This window comes from Perca fluviatilis, chromosome 11, assembly GCF_010015445.1.
Source record: "Perca fluviatilis chromosome 11, GENO_Pfluv_1.0, whole genome shotgun sequence".
Classification (NCBI taxonomy): domain Eukaryota; kingdom Metazoa; phylum Chordata; class Actinopteri; order Perciformes; family Percidae; genus Perca; species Perca fluviatilis.
This window is the reverse complement of record NC_053122.1, coordinates 7,073,082-7,093,637: the sequence shown is the minus strand read 5'-3', so window position 1 is coordinate 7,093,637 and position 20,556 is coordinate 7,073,082. Positions and strand designations below refer to the sequence as shown.

Here is a 20,556-nt window from a genome sequence, read left to right as displayed (position 1 = left end):
TCTACGACGTGTAACGTTAGACAGCCAATCACAAGCAAGTAGAGCTTCGTAGAAGCATGCTGCGTGCTTATTGGCTCACTGACGCTAATGAGATTTACTCCTTAGGTTTTGATATTGGGCATTGAATGACGATACTCAATACTTTAGTGGCAATTCGGTCAGTGCCTAAAAAGTATCAAATTCGGTACCCACCCCTACTACCCAATCACTTTGGACTGGGCTCTGTCACCATGAGCTCTCCATCACAGATTGAGAGAAAGTAATTATTCTCCCTGTTTTGGAGACTCTCTGGTGGGGCTGCACAGATACAACAAGGGTCACAGTAGTCCATCCCAACCCACTGGCTTAACTTATCACTTTCTCTCTTGTCTCCCTTGTTGCAGGTACTCTATCGACCGCCGCACCGACATGGACCGCCTTTTCAACGTCCATCCGGGGAATGGATCTGTGTTCCTGCTCAGAAGCCTGGACAGAGAGGAGACCGCCTGGCATAACATTTCAGTCATAGCCACTGAGTTCAGTAAGTCCAGCAAGGGCCGGGGCTATTTGCAGCGATGATGTGATGTATTGATGTGGAGTAGAAATGTATGGAGCCAGACAGAATGTCTGCTACCACAACGTATCAGCCACAGTCACACGTACGGATAGTTTTGGTCCAAGATCTGAGGCTACAACATCACTACTGAGTTTTGGTTTAAAAAATGAATATCTATAGCTACGTTTATGCATAGGCATAATTTACCGCCCAATAATCAAAACTGGACTTTTTCCTAAGTTTTTGGACGTTTTTGTCGCTCTTTTTACAGTGAATGTCCGTAACGTTATTCACAGTTGTATTTCTGTTTATTTACATTTCAAATTGCATTATGGGACCTTGAGCTGTGCTTCCACAACTTTTGGCAGCCATGGAGGTTAGATTGGGAGATTAAAGAACCCCTTTTTTATATAAATTTACTAACTGAGCAGCGTGGTATGAGATCATTTAAAATAACAGCAGAATTTTCTGTATTTTTAGGAACACACAAAATGTTTAAAAATTAAGTCTAGGTAATGAGCTGCCACTTCTTTTTCTTTTATTTTAGGGATTTATTTCTTAGAGTGTGACATATCCGCCTCTATGATTTCCACTGAAATGTCATTTGTGTAATCCACAGACCTAAACATGAACCGTCTTGACTGTAATAACTTTCCACAGAGTAAATAGTTCGTACTGTCCTGCTGTGTGTCAACACCAAGGTGTGCAGCTTGTCTGAATAGCGGGAACAGTGTTCGGGTAATGACATTTTCCTGTTGAATGTCCCTTTTTAAGTGTACAAGGAGGGGAAACATCTCCATTGTACTGAGGTGAAAAACCTCTATTTCATAAATGGATATCTCAAAACCTAACAACTAAAGAAATTAAGAAATTAACTTTATATTTGTACAACACCTCAAGCATTCATAATTTTTTAGCATTCACAACAGCAGGTGTTACTTATCTCTGTTGAGGTTACAACATCTGAAACATGCTTGTGTTCCAGTAATTACAGTCAAATTGCACAGAGAGTTCATCCATTTTTATATCGTAGTGTATGCACATGACAGAGTGAAAACAAGTAATGGGAGCTTACTTCCTTGTCTCTGCAACCTGTTTCTAATTCCTCCTCTTGATCCCCTTTTCCTCCAAATGTGTTTCCTTAACAGACACTCTGGGATTAGTTCCAGGTTTGGCCATGCTGGTATTTTAAAGACACAGCTTGTGAACAAGAGGGAAGAATGGAAAATGCGGGCTTATGAAAGTCTATGACTAACTCTAACTTTCTCCCTCATCAGCTATGACAAGGCACCCTTTAGCAAGGCAATATTCTGCTCAGTGGTAGCTATCAGGACTAGTAATGGTTGAGGTTGTAGCTGACAGCTCACAGTGTGAATGTGTAGAAGTGTGTGAAAGTGGAGCAGGGTGTTCATTTTCCCCCCGTGTTTGCCTTCCAGATAACCCCCGCCAGAGCAGCCATGTCCCCGTCTACATCCGCCTGCTGGACATCAACGACAACGCTCCCACCTTCGCCACCACATATGAAACCTATGTCTGTGAGAGGACGAAGGCCGGCCAGGTACTACAGCTTGATCACTTCCAGCTATTGGAAAGGAGAAATATTGTACCGTACAATCAGAATCAGAAATCAGAAAAGGTGTTTATTGCCACAGTATGTTCAACCTACGTGGAATTTGCCTTGGTGATAGATGCATATATATGTATATATATATATACACAAACAAACATCAATAAGAAATTAACAATAAATACAGAAACAGAAACTAACAGATACAAATATATACAAACTAGCTGTTTAGTATAAGAGAAAGGAGGCTGAATGGGTTTAGTGCAGAATGCAAAGAAATGTTTATTAGGTACAGTGGGCAGATGTATAGTCCAGGATGAAGGTTGGTGAAAAGGGTAGTGACTAGGGATGGGGGGGAGGTTTAAGTCAACACCAGTGGGGGTCTGGGGCCTTGTTAACGAGGCTGACCGCAGAGGGGAAGAAAGTGTTTTTGTGGCGTGAGGTGTTTATTGCCACAGTAGTTATCCTAAAGGAGGTGGAATTTGCCTTGGTGATAGGTGCATACATACACAAACAAACATATTAAACATGAGTAAGAAATAAACAATAAATACAGAAACAGAATCAAATATATGCAATATAAGCTGTTCAGTATAAGAGAAAGGAAGCTGAATGGGTATGGTATACCAATCGATTTGAGTTCAATAGTATTTTATTTACCATATCCAGGATTAAATACATGCACTTGAGCACATCTTATTTTTCATGAGGTAAAAAGCAGAACTCTGAAGTTGATAATCTTCAACGAAGGATATGAAATGCATGAAGGTAGATTCTGATTTATGAGAACAGCGTGAAGCAATCAGCAAGATCATCTACCAGAGAACACTCATTACATTATCGCTTTTACATATAAGGGTGTTAGAGAGTGGTGTTTCTTTGTCTAGCAGACAATCCATAGCCAGTGCAAACACTGGCTTGCAGAGAGCACATTAATCAAAGAAGTTACTCACAGAATTAACATTAATCAGCGACCGCTGACTTAATCTGTTTGTCATTTTAACCAGCGAAAGATTTTTAAGGCTTTGCACGGAGAGCTGCTTTTTTACTTTTCCTAATTGACTGACTTCTCTGTCCAATGGAAAACACCTTTGAAAAACATTTTATCAGTCAAAAATCTGAATTGGAATGCTTTAAACATGTACTTAGTGTAATTGTATTAATTTAGTACCACCTGATATGAGTCATCACACTGTACTGTATAGGATGCAACGAATGTGATTAAAGCGCACAAGCAAATATGCACATACTGTATTCACACACACACACACACACACACACACACACACACACACACACACACACACACACACACACACACACACACACTCCTGCAGCTGTAAAGCTGATTGGCTATGTCTAGAGACCACTCAGTTTCTTCTTTTGTGGCAGCTGACAAGCTAATCTGACAGGAGCTTTAACACATGAAGTATTGTAAATAGGGTTTTTCATCTGATATTATGCAACAATTAATAGGATAAAAACACAAATCTGTATGCGTAATCACACACACACACAGGTTAAATATAACACAATTAGGTACAATTATGCTACACGATGCTGATTCCACGCACGCACACTCAGCATCATCTTGACATTCTTCAGTATGGTGGCTCGCAGCCATTGGTCTTCTCAGGTCCCTGTCATCCTTTCATCCTTTAATTCCTCTGGCCTTTCAACTGTCTATCAATGTTAATCATCTGTATTTGTTTGCTGGATATGCTCCTCTGCTTCCCTCGGGCTCTGGATTTGCTTGGTGTGTACAGGACGCGTGCATGTGCACGTGTGTGTGTGTTATTGCCACAAATTTTTGTTAAAGCCTTTTTAATCTCTCAGCGAGTGTCTCCCATTCAATTAAATATGACTGTAGTTATAAAGTTGAAGAAAATTACACAGTCACCAGCAGAGTGGTCTCGCATTGACAGACCTATCTCCACAGCGCTGTGGAGTAACGAGGGGAGAACATTTCTCTTTGGTTGATTACATTAAAAGTAGTCTATATCGACGACGTTCCACTACCGGGATTGTTCAGGTGCCGCCGGAAATTCCTTTCCGAGGCTATTTTGCAGAGCCACCGTCATTGTGTCCGGGGCTTAGCGCCGCCCAAGATGATTGTGATTGGTTTAAAGAAATGCCAATAAAATAGATCATTTTTTCTCCCATCCCGGGAATGCTGTGTGGACTCGCCAGACCCTCCTCCGCAGCGCTGTGGAAATAATTATGCTATTATGATTTTCAGAAGAAGACAAAAAGTAAATATGGTAAATAATTAAGTGTCAGGTATATAAAGTTGGCATCCAGCGTGAGGTCAGATTCTCACTGTGAACAGAAACTCTAACCCTGCCAGTCCTTTTCACTCATTGACTGCTCTTAATTCACTTAACTCCACTGGGATGCTCGTGTTAATTGGCTGTTGGTGTCTCTGACAGCGGATCCAGACGGTGAGTGCTGTCGATGCCGACGAGCCGTCAATGGGACACAAGTTCTTCTTCAGCCTGGCTTCTGAGGGGACCCACCGCAGCAACTTCACTGTCCGGGACAACGGAGGTAGGCAACACTTAGACCACATACAGGCTTACTGATCACTGACATTTGATACAAGTGCCTTCATTTAATTGGATAAATTATATGGAACACGCATCAAACAAAGGTCATTGCATACCTGCCAACATTGGGCTGTGAAAAAAGAGGGAGATTTTATGGGGTATCGGTTGAAAAAGACCTACTCGCGACATTCCCGCCCCCATATAACCCTGCACCACGATGTAAACTAAATAACTTTTAATGAGCCTTATTTCCATAGCAATCCAAAATGTAAAAAAATTTAAAATGTACAAAGTGTGTTACCTCTGTCTTCATGCCTTTATCAGCTTCTGACACACCTCTCACGAGGAACGTGCCGTTAGCAGTTCCCCTCTGTGACTCCACAGCCTGTTTATGTTATGCTGTTATGCTATAATTAGCATGTTTGCAAACATCGTTTTTCCCACCGTGCTCTACACTAAAGTCTGCCCAGCATACTTTGCAAAACGCACGGTGTTTGCGGACGTGGCTAGCAGGTAGAAATGATAAGGTCTGGCACCAAGAGGACAGAATTTCTTCTTTCTTTTTAAGAAAAAAAATTTTTTAGGCCTTTATTTCATAGGAGAGCTAAGACATTAACTGGGAAAGAGATGCAGCAAACGTAAGAATGACATGCAGCAAAGGGCTGCAGGTCGGAATTGAACTTGCAGCCGCTGCGGCGAGGACTGAGCCTCTCTACATGGGGCGCACGCTCTACTAGGTGAGCTAACAAGGTGCCCCAGGGGACGGAAATGTTGCTGCATACTTCTTTTTAGATGCTGTTTCATCCGTTTTCAGTTCAGTTGACTCTGACTCGAACGTGACGGGTGACGCACAGCACGCCACGCGGGGTTGTTTGGGTTGGGTTGCCACGCCACGACATATCCTACAGTCTGGACATATCACAGATACTGCGAAACACCCATTTGAGTCATATCACTATGAAATTGGGAAATCAGCAGGACAAACCAACCAATTAGGAGCAGGGCAGGAGAAAGAGTTAAAAGTAGGGAGACTTGTCAGGTATTATTGCATTTGCCTAATTGTGAACTGCTTCAACAACCTCCACACTGGAACAGCAAGGCATGCTGAGCTTTTCCTTTTGATGGACAGAACCAAGACAATAACAAGTCATTGAAAAAAAACGTATGCTTGTTCTTGGGGGGGGGGGGAATTGTTGGGTCTCTGTAAATTATAGAGTGTGGTCTAGACCTACTCCATCCATAACGTTTCCTGAGATAACTTGTGTTATGATTTGACAGTACCAATGAAATTGAACTGAACTGAAGTGAATTGAGATAGAATGAGTGACTTCTACCTTGTCGCGCCCACATTTCTTTAGCACGCTGCTGTGTGACAAAAGTGTCACAAATACTGTGCGCTGCACGTCTGCTACAATGATACTCTCTTCAACTCAGATAACACTGCTGGCATTCTCACACGTCGAGCCAGCTACAGCCGCCTTCACCAGAGCATCTACCTGGTTCCCGTGGTGATCACCGACGGCGACTACCCCATGCAGAGCAGCACCGGCACTCTCACTGTGAGGGTGTGCACTTGCGACCGTGAAGGCAACATGGAGCTGTGTAACGCAGAGGCTCTAAGCAGCTCTCCTGGTCTCAGCACGGGAGCACTCATCGCCATCCTCCTGTGTGCCATCATACTGCTGAGTAAGTATGGGGCAATACAGTGTGTAATAAGACAAACAGTAGTAGTCCATGTTTGGAGATGGGCTGTTGTTGTATTGCAATATGTGACATTGAAATAACAGAGATTTATTTGAAAAAATGTAGTAGAGCTGCCAAGATGAATCGATTAATGGATTAATTGTCAACTATTAATCGCCAACTATTTTGATAGTCGATTGATCGGTTTTATTTTTGAAAAAAAAGTCAAAATTCTCTGATTCCAGCTTCTTAAATGTGAATATTTTGTAGTTTCTTCACTGACAGTAAACTGAATATCTGTTTTATCTTTGAGTTGTGGACAAAAGACATTTGAAGACGTCATCTTGGGCTTTGAAAAAAACATTTTTTACCGTTTTCTGACATTTTATAGACCAAACACCTAATCGATTAATCGAGAAATAATTGTTACATTAATCGACAATGAAAATAATCGTTAGTTGCAGCCCTAAAAATGTAAGAAGGCTCTAGATTTTCTGGAGTTGTCAGTCGCATGCTGCGGTTATCCTCCAGCACCAATCCAACTCTTTCTCTCCTGAAACCGATCGTGATATCTCAACTCAATTTATCGGCTCAGTCCAAAACTGACAAAGATAGTGTCATTTAAACTTACTTGTTTGGCGAGAAATTTTTGCTCAAGCCAAAGGTTTGAAGAACTGCAGAGCCATGAAAGTCCTGCCTTGTACACAATGCTACAAAACACACCCACAATGTCTACCCTCAGCACCATTTAGGTGGTATTTTCAATAAAAAAAGACTACTTGAAGTCAAAGATTACAATGAAAAGGGCCAAAAGATCTGCTTTTTTAAAAAGATTTTAAAGAAACAATGTCCATTTATTAAGACGTAAAAAATATAATGAAACATAACTGTAAAAAAAAAAAAAAAGATAATAAAGATAAAAAGAGAACAACTACAAACTATAGTAAAATAGCAGGAAATGTATTGTGACAGAACCGTAAGATACGTGCAAATGACATGTCGCATGCATGATCACACTTCTGTCCGCGCATTGCAGCGGTTCCATTTGTACAGAATTGAAAGCACAAGCAGCCCTTGTGCTTTCTCATTTGCTGTAATGGAAAACGCAGTTAGTTCTGAGCTCCAGTCTGCCGCCGCTGCTCGTCAGAATCAAACTTTACATGGAAATGAATGCATCTCATCTGCCGCCACATCCCCACTTATCCTCTTATTCATGCAGTGGTCACACACCACTGGGCTGCTGGGAAAAATGAATACATATTTATGCCTCTGAAAGTGCAGTCATTGCAGACTTAGTGGACACACACCAGGGACGAGTTGGGGTGCTGGGAGAAAGTCTGTTTAATGATGTCATGCTAAATGCTGCGCCACATTCATGTTTTGTTTTTTTGCATTCATTTGAATGGCCAGGGTAATTTATATCTAATAGTTGGCAGCAACATTTTACACCAATTTTAGAATGTTTTACAGACATCGAACCTGAACACTAACATGCTGTATGTCAAAGCAGCCGCAGCAACTACACACTGAAATTAAGTGTCACAAAAACTGCAAAGAGAGGCGTTGTTTTGACGGCAGGGATATCCTGGTTAAGGCAAATATTTTACCCTAAATCCTGGTGTGCTTGTAACTGCACAAAAATGCATCAACTTTTCAACTAATGTTACCAAATAAAATACATTCTTGGTGTGATCACGCTCAAAGAAACGTCTTTAGGGGCGGCCTCTAGCTCACCCAGTGGGAGCGTGCGCCCCATGTGGGCTGAGTCCTTTGCAGCGGCCCTTTGCTGCGTGTCGTCCCCCATCTCTCTCCCACCTTTCCTGTCTGTCCACTGTCATATAAAGGGAAAAAATAAATAAATAAAAAAGAAACGTCTTTAATGGCAGTTATCAATTTCTTATTAAAGCTCTAGTGCGTAACTTTTTGATATTAATGAACGTCCGTTACATTCAAGCCGTTGCCAAATGAGTTGCTACAAATCTAATTAAGACTATCGGCTCCACACAACTCTCTCTGGATCTCTCAGTATGGCTATGTTCAGAAGATTGTGGCGTGCACACAGAAACTCGAGTGAAGATAATGACTTCTTCTGAAGAGTCCATCATGTTTTTTTAATCCTCCGTGTCCTCCTTGGCTACTAGCAACTGTGTAGAGGAGGAGTGGGCGGGGGGGGGGGGTGTGATCACCGAAGGCTTGTATCATGTGGTCGCCGACAGTTTTGTTGTCATTACTTAGAATTCCTCATGGTAGCGACAGAAACTACGCACTATAGCTTTAATGACCACTGACATAGAAAACTCTCATACAATGGCGATAGCTGCACCTGATTGGACGAAGGCTTTGGAAACTTTCTCTTCTTGTCTTCATTTTAGATTGACAACGGTTCATTGTTAAAAGAGTTTCAGGTGTTTTCGAGAAGCGGAGAGTTGAGCTGGACGCTCCTGATTTACATAAAGTAGCCTGGATTCAACTTTATGCAAATGAGGAGCGGGCAACTCGACACCTCGCTTCTCGAAAGTCGCCGTAATGCTACCCAAAATGCATTGTCCACATAGGCAATGAAGGGGAAGTGGACAGTGGACATGTACAATAACTCACACAAAGACAAAAACATTGAGACATCTTTACGAGGAAGAAGAGCAAAACGGTGCCGCTAGTTCTCAGTCTGGTTCCTTACAGAATGTGTCGAATTATATTCAACATGGTAGTCAAAAGACAGCCTTAAGGTGTAGTATTTTAGTTGTATTGAAATGCAAATGAATGTATTGTTAATCACTTAACCATCACATCATTTTCGTTTTGCTCTTTTTTTCCCCCCCAGTTGTCTATCTTTCACCAGAAATCTTCTTCTCTATCTACGCTGTACATACTGTACACTAACTCCCTTCTTTAGATACTAATCTTTCTCCTTCTGTATTTTTATATCTACCTTGACTCTTTCTTTGAGTATCTGATATTCTCTCATTCACTTCACAGCTCATGCTCCTCTGCTTCTTTGCAGACATTTATTGCTGTGATTTGCAGCGCAACTGTGCAAGCTTTCTCGGTTATTTCAGTTCCCTGACCTTAACTCCTCCTCTGCTCTTTCTTGTTGCCACTGTGCTCGGGCTTGATTTAAATTCAAACTGGCCTGCATGCGCTTAGCCAATCAAATGTTCTGCATGATTATGTATGGCTGAGCCCTCTCTGAAATCAAAGGCTGCCGTCCTGTCTGCCTGTAACCGGCCTGTGCAGCCCTATCTGTAATTGTAAGATAGTACTCGCCAAGTTAATTGCTTAGATTTGGGAATCTGGCAACATCTCTAAAAGGAAATCCAAACACAGTCAGACTGGAAATCCCCAGGTTAGCCAAAAAAAAATAACATTAACAGTTGCATTGTTACCCAAACTGTCTGTTTCTTTTTGTTCTCTATCATATCGAGACTATCTCTCCACAGAGTTACATATTCTATATGTACGGGGGACTGACCCACTGGGGCAGTTGACGTGGCTACCACTTTAAGACACAACACTACGTGGCCCATGCTTGTGCATAAAAGGCCCAGGCGTGCATGGGTTTACTGATTTACATTGATTGGAACGCTATCCGAGCGGCCTTGCCCTGGAGAGATAGTCTCTTCACGCAGAGATCCAAGGTTACCCTGTAACCAACCATTACATCCATCACTGGTTACAGATCCACTCGATTCAACTTTGACTTATCGTGCTATACGTTTGTCTTACTTAGGGCAGCCCCATACACACATACACACTGAAAATAATAGCTATCCACTTTATTCATGTAACACCTTTTATACAGAGAGTGTAGCTCAAAGTGCTTTACAACAAACTGAGAAACCACAAAATCAAACAAAATCACGCAAAATTTAAACAGACGCGCGTGTAATAAAACCGAACAATCAAATGAGCATCAAACAACAGAGGCAAATATCAACAGCAGGTATGCAAGAACAATAGAATATGTAAAAGATCCAAATAAAACAAGGGGAAAGCATTGGAGCAATAAAACATGTGAAATATGATAATAAAGCAAACAACTGACAAATAGTTAAAAGCGGTGCTGAATAAATACATTTTCAATATTAGTTTAAATGTTCCCGGAGCTTGCATCTCTGATAGTCTCGGGTAGAGAGTTCCACAGTTTTGGTGCGTAGTTAAAAAAGGCTGAGCTGCCAATTTTTTAATATGCGTGACAGTTTGCAGGATCTAAGAGGCCGTGAAGGATTCTTAAACGACAAAGAATTAGTAATGTAGGGATCGACCGATACAGTTTTTTAAAGGCCGATACCGATTTTTAGTAGTTAATGAAACCGATAATGGATATTTGGAACGGATATGCATTTACTTTGAAAATAAAAATCTTTAAGCCAAAATTAAGATTTTGGAACTCCAACACAATACTTTTTTGAAATGCTGGAAGCAGTTATTTAATAAATCAGAAACTTTTAACATAATACACAGTAACAGAGAGTCAGATAGTGCTGTGGGCGGGACATTAAGTCAGACTCGGTGGTGGGTGAAACCGGAGCAGAGGGACACACACAGAGCTGTAGCCGAGCCAAAGTAGACCATAGACTTTATCGGTTATCAAGCAAATAAAACGCAGATACAGATAATCTGCAAACTGCTAAAAAAACGGCCCGATAATCTGTCAGAGACAAAACCTATCCAGCGTGGCGTGCCTTTGGCGAGGGGGAGAAGGGTTCTCTGTATCAGCCGTATGCTTGACCAGCAAGTGGTATTTGAGACTCGACGTACTCCGGTGGTAACTCAGTCCACATCGACAGTACCCGCAAATAACTTAAGTCTTGTCGGGAGAACCATCTGGAAGGGCTTTTTAAACTGAACTCACATATTATTAGCAAATATAAATCTCCACTGATGACAGGCTTACAGGCCTATAGGTAGTCACTAAGATAGTCATAGCCACAGTTCATCCTAAAGATTCACTGTGCCACATACAAGATGATTTATTAAATCATGCCAACAATTAATATTTTGTGTTCAAAATGTTTTTATTTGGTATTCCAGCCGACGATCATTTGCAACTACACTTTTTTTGCAAACATAAAACTGACAACTTAACCAAAATACATCTCTCTCTCAATCTCCCACCCCCACCCAAAAGTGCTATGCAGTGGTAAAGGCAGGTAATGAAGGCGTACAGATTAATCACTAGCTTGCAAAAAAGAAATAAAAGGGGACCACGTTTTTTCAAATAACAAACTCTTGTCTTTTAGAGCATACCTAATTCTTTCTAAATGTAGTGTACCAGTCAACTCTGTCAGCCACAGTTTAAGAGTTGGAGCTTCCTTTTTCTTCCAAAACAGAAGAATAAGTTTCTTAGCAGAAATTAAACCCCAACAATTAATATTTTAATAGCTTAGTATTCTATGCACTAAAAAGGTATTTTATAAAGGCTTTAGGCCGCCCTACATGTTATTGTAGCCCCAGTTTAATATGCAACTTCATTTTATACAATATATGTAGTAGGGGGTCCTTGCTCCGTCTCTCTCTCAGTTAAGGGGTCCTTGGCTTAAAAAACGTTGAAGACCCCTGGTCTGAATAAATAGTGGCATTAAAAGGAATGTGCGTTGACTCGTTATTATCGCGTTCATTTTGACAGCTCTAATTCCTTTGCTTTATTGTCTGTTCGTTAGCTGTATACGCCCATCACTGTTCCTGATCCCGTATCTTTCTGCTGTTGTCTCCCGCAGTGATCGTGGTCCTGTTCACCGCTTTGAAACGCCAACGGAAGAAGGAGCCGCTCATCATCTCCAAGGAGGACGTCCGGGACAACGTGGTGAGCTACAACGACGAGGGGGGCGGAGAGGAGGACACCCAGGCTTTCGACATCGGGCGCTGCGACACCCGGACGCCGCCGCCGCCGTGTTGGAGGAGTCGGCCAAACAGCGGCGAGACATCATCCCCAGCGACACCCTGCTGTACCCGCCGCGCCGCCGCCTCCACCCCGCCGCCTCCGGCCTCGTCATGCCGCCGGTCAGCGTGGTGTCGCGGGACAACGGGGACGTACGCGAGTTCATCAACCAGAGAGTGCTGGAGAACGACTGTAACCCGACGGCGCCGCCGTACGACTCGCTGGCCACCTACGCCTACGAGGGCGCGGGCTCGGTGGCCGAGTCGCTGAGCTCGCTGGGCTCAGCGTCGTCCGAGGCGGAGCAGGACTACCACTACCTGAGTGACTGGGGGCCCAGGTTCAGGAAACTAGCTGACCTGTACGGGGCTGAGGACGGGGACTTCTCCTAACAGAGACACCACGAACACACCGTCACGAGGAAAGGTTTTAGTTTTGACCGATGCAGGGCCGAGGACAGCCACATCTAACTCACACAAACTCAATATTAGAGATCGTATACATAACCGATGAGCTTTAAGGGTGCTCTCAGCGATGTTGGGTGAGGTCACTTCTTGTTGACGTTCAAAGTATTTTCAAACAAAACCCCCACCTCCAAATCCTTCTTGTCTGTTATTGGGTGGAACGCCGTTTGTGATGTTTGGTGGTGCAGGTTGGCGCAGTTTGTTTTTGTTGGCGTTTGTGGAGCCTGGGCTGTCTACAGAGAGCGCGTTTTTTTTTACAGTGTGTTCAGGGGACAGGCAGCCCGCAAAAAAATTCTTTTTTGTAAAAAACGTGTGACATCGCTTAGAGCACCTTTAAGAAAATCTGAAAACGTACTAAATACAGACGAGCCACAATCCACATGATGAACCAACAGATGTGCTGGGCACGTTCAAGAACGCCACCTGATCCTTGACCTGTTTTCACTGCACATGGATCCAAAAAAATGGAGCATACCAAGTCATTTTTAACAGTCTAAAGTCTGAAATATCTGATTTTGGGGAATGGGAACTAATGGATGTAGAAATGTAAATTAACCAGCGTAACCAGTGAAGCACAAAAACCTTCAGCTCCACTTCTTCAAAGACTCATTTCAGTCCTGAATGGAGTTTTGAATTAAAAAATTGGAGTGTATTTTGTATTGGAAATTGGACTTGAAATATTTTCAGGCTTTGCTTTAATCTCTCCTGGGTTACCAAAAAAAAACCATTTTGCAGAGTGTTTCATGTGGCTTTACATTTGCCATTCAAGGCAAACTGAACGGAGGAAAGTGTTGGGAAAGAGGTCAATCAAGAAAACTCCCCCAGTGTAGTTATTTCAGGACTGGACCACACACACTTACCTCTGCAGATTTAAGGTGGAGAGTGTGGGTTAAGACAGATTTTTTTAGTTTTTTTTTTTTTTTTGACTAAGTGCCCTTCTGCTGCCCTTCGAGGCTGAACTGTGGATGCCTGTCGGTTGGCTGAGACTGGGGGGGGGCTAATGACTCTTAACATGACTGCGTTTTGTCTTTTTCGCTGTCTTCTACTAAAAGGACCATTCCAGAGGAACCGTTCTGAAGGATCCTCGCTTGAAAATCGCCTTCTTCGGGACACAGAGTAAAAATATAAAATAAAAAAAGGACAACTCGTGTGACTAAATGCACTGATTTCTTTATGTTTACGCAGGTTTTTACATTTTCTTTGGTTGATTTTTTTTTTTTTTTGTGCTGCACACAAAAAGAAGAATACATTTTCATGGCATAATTTCTAGATTTTTAGCTTAAGTGTATATTGTGTCAGAAATGTGGTTGAACTGAGTTATATTGGAAGTATACTAAGTTCTATAACGCTTTGATTTCACTGCAGTCTTTTTTTCTATAACAAAATACAATTTCAGATATCATATGTTGAACAATGTTAAATAAAGTATTTTCATTGAGAATATGCTTGATATTTCCATGAAGGACATGGAGAAGCCTTGGTTTCCCAGTAGAGCTGTAGATACTGTTTGAGTGTAAATGAACTTACCAAACTGTGCATCAAGCCATTTGTAAGGCAAATATTTGGGTTTTGGTTAAATACTACAGCTTCACTAATCAATATTTTTGTAATAAAAATGGATCAAATAATTACATGTAATGTGAAAGGGTTCGAGTGTGGTGACAGGCCTCCAGGTAATTACTCTACGGAGTGTTCAGCTCATTGTTTTGGGTTTTGATTGAGTCTCGCTGCGCTCATTGATCTCATTTTCCAGCAGGGAACTGGTAAACGTAGCGAAGCATTTATCAGCTGAAAAAAGACAGATACTTTATTTTTGGAGTTGGTGGAGACCAAACCAGAGCTAAAAGGAGCGAGAATATTAGACTAGGGATGTCACGATATATATCGATGTACGATACTCAATACCAAAGTCGATACCAACGTGTGTAAAGGAAAAAAGAAAAGAAAAAGAACGATAACAACTCCCAGACAGCAAGCACGTTTAGTTAAGTCTGTTTCTCTCTGCCGTTGTTTTTTCACATAGAACCGAGCAGGTTAAAGTTAACTTAACTGACGCTATAGAGGTCCGCTAAAACCAGCGCTAAAGTTAGCTAATGTCAGCTATCGGAGCTAACGTTAGGCTGCGACAGAGAAACAGACTTTACTTTTGGTCTGCAAGCTCCAGGTGAAGTCGTGAAAGCCGTTGCTGTAGAGGTTGTGTTACAGTAAAGCCAGAGGCTGACTGCGGTCAAGCCGCCGAACACAACGACGGAGATGAGGCGCGATTCTGTTTTTCTGTGCTGGTCGCCTTTCTTCTTCTTTTCCAACAACAGTTTACACTTTAGGGCGTATATTTTGGCCCCGTCAGGTTCTGGAAGAAATGCATCCCCCGGTACCTACGGTACTGTAGAAAAACGAGTACCGTCACGTTTTCAGAATTTTGGTACCGACTCGGTACCGAGGTACCGGGTCTCCCGACATCCTATATTAGACTTACATCTGTCAGGTGAACACAAGCATAACACCAAAAGAATGCTAATGTTGCTCCCTATCTGCTGGACGTCACCAACTGTTTACCCACACATTAGCCATAACAAAGAATAATGTGATAATATTTCAAAGTTTTATAAAATAAATAGTTTAACATTTTGGGAATATTGGTCAAGAGTTAGATGTGAAGATTGATACCACTCTCGTGTCTGTACGGTAAATAAGCTCCCGCAAATAGCTGCTTAGCTTATGTTAGCTTAGTTTAGCATTAAGACTGAAAAGGAGGAAACAGCTAGCGTTAGCATGGCTCTTTCCAAAGTTAACTAAATTCACCTACCAGCACCTCTAAAGCTCACCAGGCATCATCCTTTGTTCAATACAGAAACCAAAGTGTAAAACCAAACAGATTAGGCTTTTATTTTTTATTTATTGTCTGGGTGTAGTAACTTCTTAGAGTCTTCCCTGGTTGCCTGGCAAACCGCATGTTGACGACAAGACTGCCAAGTGGCCAAAAAAAAAAAAGCAATAAATGCCGGTTTAGAGCAAATTAATTAGCAAAACGTGCTAAGCAGATTATCTTGACACCAAACAAATTGGAGAAGCAACGTGCCAAAGCATTTTGGATTCAACACTGTAGATTGATTCTAAAATTGTGGGTAAAAATGACATAAGCCTGTTTGACGCAACTGTCTTACACTAGCTTTTTCACAACAGGAAATCCCCAAATGATCACCTGTTAGTGTCACTTTAGACGCAGCAGAGGCACCACGGATGAACAGGACAACGTCAGAAACAATGTACCGTGAGTTTAGGATTTTGCTCAGTTGCTTACGTTCAAATAAAAAAATAGATACTTTTATTTATTTTTTTGCATTTTAGGCCTTTAGCGGGGGAATGACGTGCATTTGGGTTGCGCGCTCTACCAGGTGAGCTACTCAGGCGCCCCAAATTAATTTGAACAAATTGTGTGTTGGGGCTCATTCGTTCAAACAGCCCTACTTCACAGCCAGCATTGCAGCTCGAATGTCTTTCAGCGACTGGGAACCTCATTTATAGCTATTATTATTATTATTATTATTATTATTATTATTATTATTATTATATGTTATTTCCTGCTCGTACTTGTTTTCTCCCATGCTCTCGCATTGTTTGAGGATATGGTGACGAAGGTATCACGGCACAGATTTCCCTCGCTGCTTTGTCTGAGAAAACGAGAAAAAAAATAAACAGCGTATTATTTAACGGCTTTATTGGCTACGTTATATTCAGCCCGCCCTTGTGTCTCGTTCAAAGACATCACGAGAGACATTTTTCTTGTTCAATGTTGTAAATTAGCCGACACCGGAAGGCGGCGTAGTCTAGTCATCGTTTGGCTTTGATGTCACAGAAGTCACTGAAGCAAAAGGGTCACAACCACAACAGTCAACCTCAGCGCTGTGTTTAAATATAACACATTTCAAGTGAGGGACGAAACTATGAAGTCGGGATCATTTGCTGTATTCCGATTTTTTTTTTTTGTTATCCTGAATTAATATCAGGAGTGTGTATTGTGTGTTTTGGCAGTTCCAGTGAAAGCAACAGTTTGTTCCAGTTGTGTTTTGTGACCGTGCTCTGCTCTGGAGGCTTAAAAAGTGAAATGTCCACATATTTTTTTTCTTTGTATTGTAATCTTTTTGTACCAAATATTTATAGGACACGATGATGATGATGATGATGATGATATTCTGGAAGGACCAAAAAAAAAAAAAAAAAAGATACTGTCCAGCTTCACTGTTTTTTTTTTATGTCATTTTGGAGGTGTGAAACTCACTGTGGGCAATCTACCATCCGTATATGATGTATTATCAAGTTGTATAATTTTATGAAAATAAAATTTTACAGTGAAAGAAACCGCGTTGTGGAAACCATTGTTGCATCTGTCTGTGTGTCTCTCTCTCTCTCCCTCTCTCTCTCTCTCTCTCTCTCTCATTAAAAGTTCTTAAAAGTTACTCCACAGTGTAAAACAAAGTCTCCACAGAGAAGGAAATAACACATTCTGCTGCTCCTCCAGTTATTTCTTCCAACTCCAACAGCAGAAACAGAGCTCAGTAAAAAAGTATTTCCAATGCCCACAGCTCATTTATTCTCCAGGGTTGCCCCGAGGGTTAATCTGACCCAATGCATGCTGGGACAGGCTCCAACCCGAGGAATAACAAGACACTGAAAATGAATCTGCAACAATTTAAGAAAAAGTCAGAATGGATGCACTGTTCACGCAAGATATTTTTGTCCCGGACTGTCATGCTGACAGACACACACACACACACACACACACACACGCACGCACACACACACACACACACACACACACACACACTACGCAACTGATCTCAGATGAGGTGTACTGATTCTTATGGCTAGAGAGATCTGCAACTGCAGTGAATGATTGTGATTTGTGACGAGAAATCACTGTGTGTCTCCACTGCCTGCCTCCTAAAAATCCGCTGCGCCCTCCTCACCCCCCCCCCCGTCTCACACTCGTCTCCACAGGATGTTGTCGCAGCAAGACGCGTCTCGCAAAGTGTCAGGCACAAGTTCAAACGGTCTGCCGGCTGACAGGATTTTGTTTCCCGTCGCAAACATTTGTCTAGGATGGGGAAATGTGTTTAGTGTGGACTTGGGGGTAAAAAAATGTTGCCTCAAGTTTAAGGTTATAGTCTATAGTCCTTCCAGAAAAATGCTGAGTTTTTTTGTGATTGTTGCGGGCAATAATCCTTGATTATGCAGCACGTTTTCTTAAAAAATGCGTTGGAATATGCTGTATGATATTTATGCAATTGTATGCGATGAAATTGCGGGAACTTGCAAAAACTGCGGTTTGATGAAAAAGAGAAAAAAAAGTGGTCCCCCCCAACACCCTGCTTTTCGATGATGTTCACGTCGCGTAATTACGTCACTTCATAATGTTCCCATGGCAACAGGGGAAAATGGCTGCTCTTGTGTGAAGTAAACGCAACATTTTTCAATTTATATTATATATATATAGATAGATATATTATGAGACTTTTTTTGCAACGAAAATGCGGGGATAATGAAATCATGCAAGCACCGCATATTTTGCGCGGAAATCGGCAATTTATGCGGCGAAAGTGCGGCGTATTTGAAAAAATGCGGCCCCCGAATAAATATGCGGACTTTGGCTGATTATGCGTTGAATTATGCGATCGCATTATCGCGTTTTTCTGGAGGGACTGTATAGTGTATATCATATTGTTAGAAAAATTATGCTTTGAACGGTTTTGCTTCAGTTTCTTTGTTAAACCATTTGCATCCAAACTGCTGCTTTAGTATTTCTGTCTTTCATGTGTTAATCGTGAAAGCTGAGTGACCTCGCAAAGAGCAAAGGATGCATCCTGAGGGCAGAGCGCATAATGTGGAGGAGATGCCGGGCCTGACCAGAGATAAGAAGAAAAGCTACTGATTGCATGAACCGAATAACTAACTAGACTCCCAACGCCTTTAAAAAATGACTGAACAATCTTCAGTCATTTCCTGTACTTATGCTGAGGGCTGTAAACTGACTCTACTCTACTCTAAACAATTATCCTGACACATATACACACAGTACACATGGGAATTAAAGGAGCTACTCAATGCTCTAAACAAATGTAAAAAGATTTGCAGACAGGTCCCGGTAAATAATACAATGAATGATGGCTGAATTCCATTGAGCTGCTTTAGTTTCAGGCTCTTGGTATAATTGGTTATGCTGGCTCACCGTCACAGCAACGTGGCATCATGACTTTATGTAAACATACACGCCACTTTCCTAAAGCCAAATGGCGTGTTATCTGTACGCATTTTCAGCTATCCACGTGTATGTCTACGCTGCATACAGCGGATGTAAACATACACACGTGGCGTCTTATCGCGAGAACGCGTTGTACTATCGCGAGAACGTCACACGCGTTTAGAAAAAGAACGTAGGGAAAGGCTTTAGTAACACAAAAAAACGACAAAAAACGACAAAAACACGACAAAAACACAACGGTGACCAACGTCACACGCTTACGAAAACTATAAACGGTTGGGTTTAGGAAAGAAACATTGGGGAAGGCTTAAAAAGAAAAAACGGTTGACAAACGCCACACGCGATCCCGGCTCTCCTGGTTGATGGTCCTGTGTTTTACCCATCCACCACGCCATCCAACCTCCCTCCGCAGACCTACGTCCTTTCATACTACTCGCTACGGCGACAATTCACACGTAATGTAGGTCAATGGCGGCCGAACGGCGTTGATAAACATGCTAAAAAGCGATTATGCGTCTTGATAACACGCAAAAACGGCATTCGAATTGGCGTGTCATACATACGACACGTTATGAGATCAGTCTGGTCACAGCTTACCAGTGGCTCGTTCAATCTCAAAACGGTGTCCACCATTTTGCTACGGTTCCCGGGTTGAATGACATGTTTCCTCGGGACAGTGTGAAACGGGTGAAACGGGTGAAACAGGTGAAACAGTGTGAAACGGGTGAAACAGTGTGAAACGGGGTGAAACGGGTGAAACGGGGTGAAACGGGTGAAACGGGGTGAAACGGTTGAAACAGTGTGAAACGGGGTGAAACGGGTGAAACGGGTGAAACGGGGTGAAACGGGGTGAAACGGGTGAAACGGGGTGAAACGGTGTGAAACGGGGTGACACGGGTGAAACGGGGTGAAACGGGTGAAACGGGTGAAACGGGTGAAACAGTGTGAAACGGGGTGAAACGGGTGAAACAGTGTGAAACGGGTGAAACAGGGTGAAACGGGGTGAAACGGGTGAAACAGTGTGAAACGGGGTGAAACGGGTGAAACGGGGTGAAACAGTGTGAAACGGGTGAAACAGTGTGAAACGGGGTGAAACGGGTGAAACGGGTGAAACAGGGTGAAACAGTGTGAAACGGGTGAAACAGTGTGAAACGGGTGAAACGGGTGAAACGGGTGAAACAGGGTGAAACGGGTGAAACGGGGTGAAACGGGGTGAAACGGGTGAAACAGTGTGAAACAGGGTGAAACGGGGTGAAACGGGTGAAACGGGTGAAACGGGGTGAAACGGGTGAAACAGGGTGAAACGGGTGAAACAGGGTGAAACGGGCTTTGGTGGGTGTATCAGAGGTGACGCCGAATTAGCAGCGGCGTCTATGTAAACTTGTGGTCTTAAAAATGTTGCGCGCACAACATTCTGGGATAGGAGAAACAAAAGGCTCTGGGTTGTTTCCATTTCTCTAAACCAATCACAATCTTCTTGAGCGGCGCTAAGCTCCGGACGCAGCGACGGTGGCTCTGTGAAATGGTCTCGGGGGGGGAACTTGTTTTGGTGGAACATTTGTAGCCTGGCTCCGCCATCCTACGTACTTCCGCTCAATTTTCATTTTCCTCCAGTACTCCGTCTGGG

The 20,556-nt window shown here is 42.4% G+C and overlaps 1 protein-coding gene across 1 annotated transcript in view; it reads left to right on the top strand.

Annotated features, from left to right (window-relative positions):
* Positions 1–17,029, top strand: part of cdh6 (cadherin 6) — an 87,062-nt gene extending 70,033 nt beyond the window's left edge. The window contains 7 exon segments of the mRNA XM_039816555.1: positions 384–520; positions 1,972–2,093; positions 4,532–4,649; positions 6,083–6,334; positions 12,049–12,189; positions 12,192–12,580; positions 12,582–17,029. Of these exon segments, the coding sequence (XP_039672489.1) occupies positions 384–520; positions 1,972–2,093; positions 4,532–4,649; positions 6,083–6,334; positions 12,049–12,189; positions 12,192–12,580; positions 12,582–12,719 (1,297 nt within the window). The 3' untranslated portion in view covers positions 12,720–17,029.
* The last annotated feature ends 3,527 nt before the right edge of the window (positions 17,030–20,556 follow it).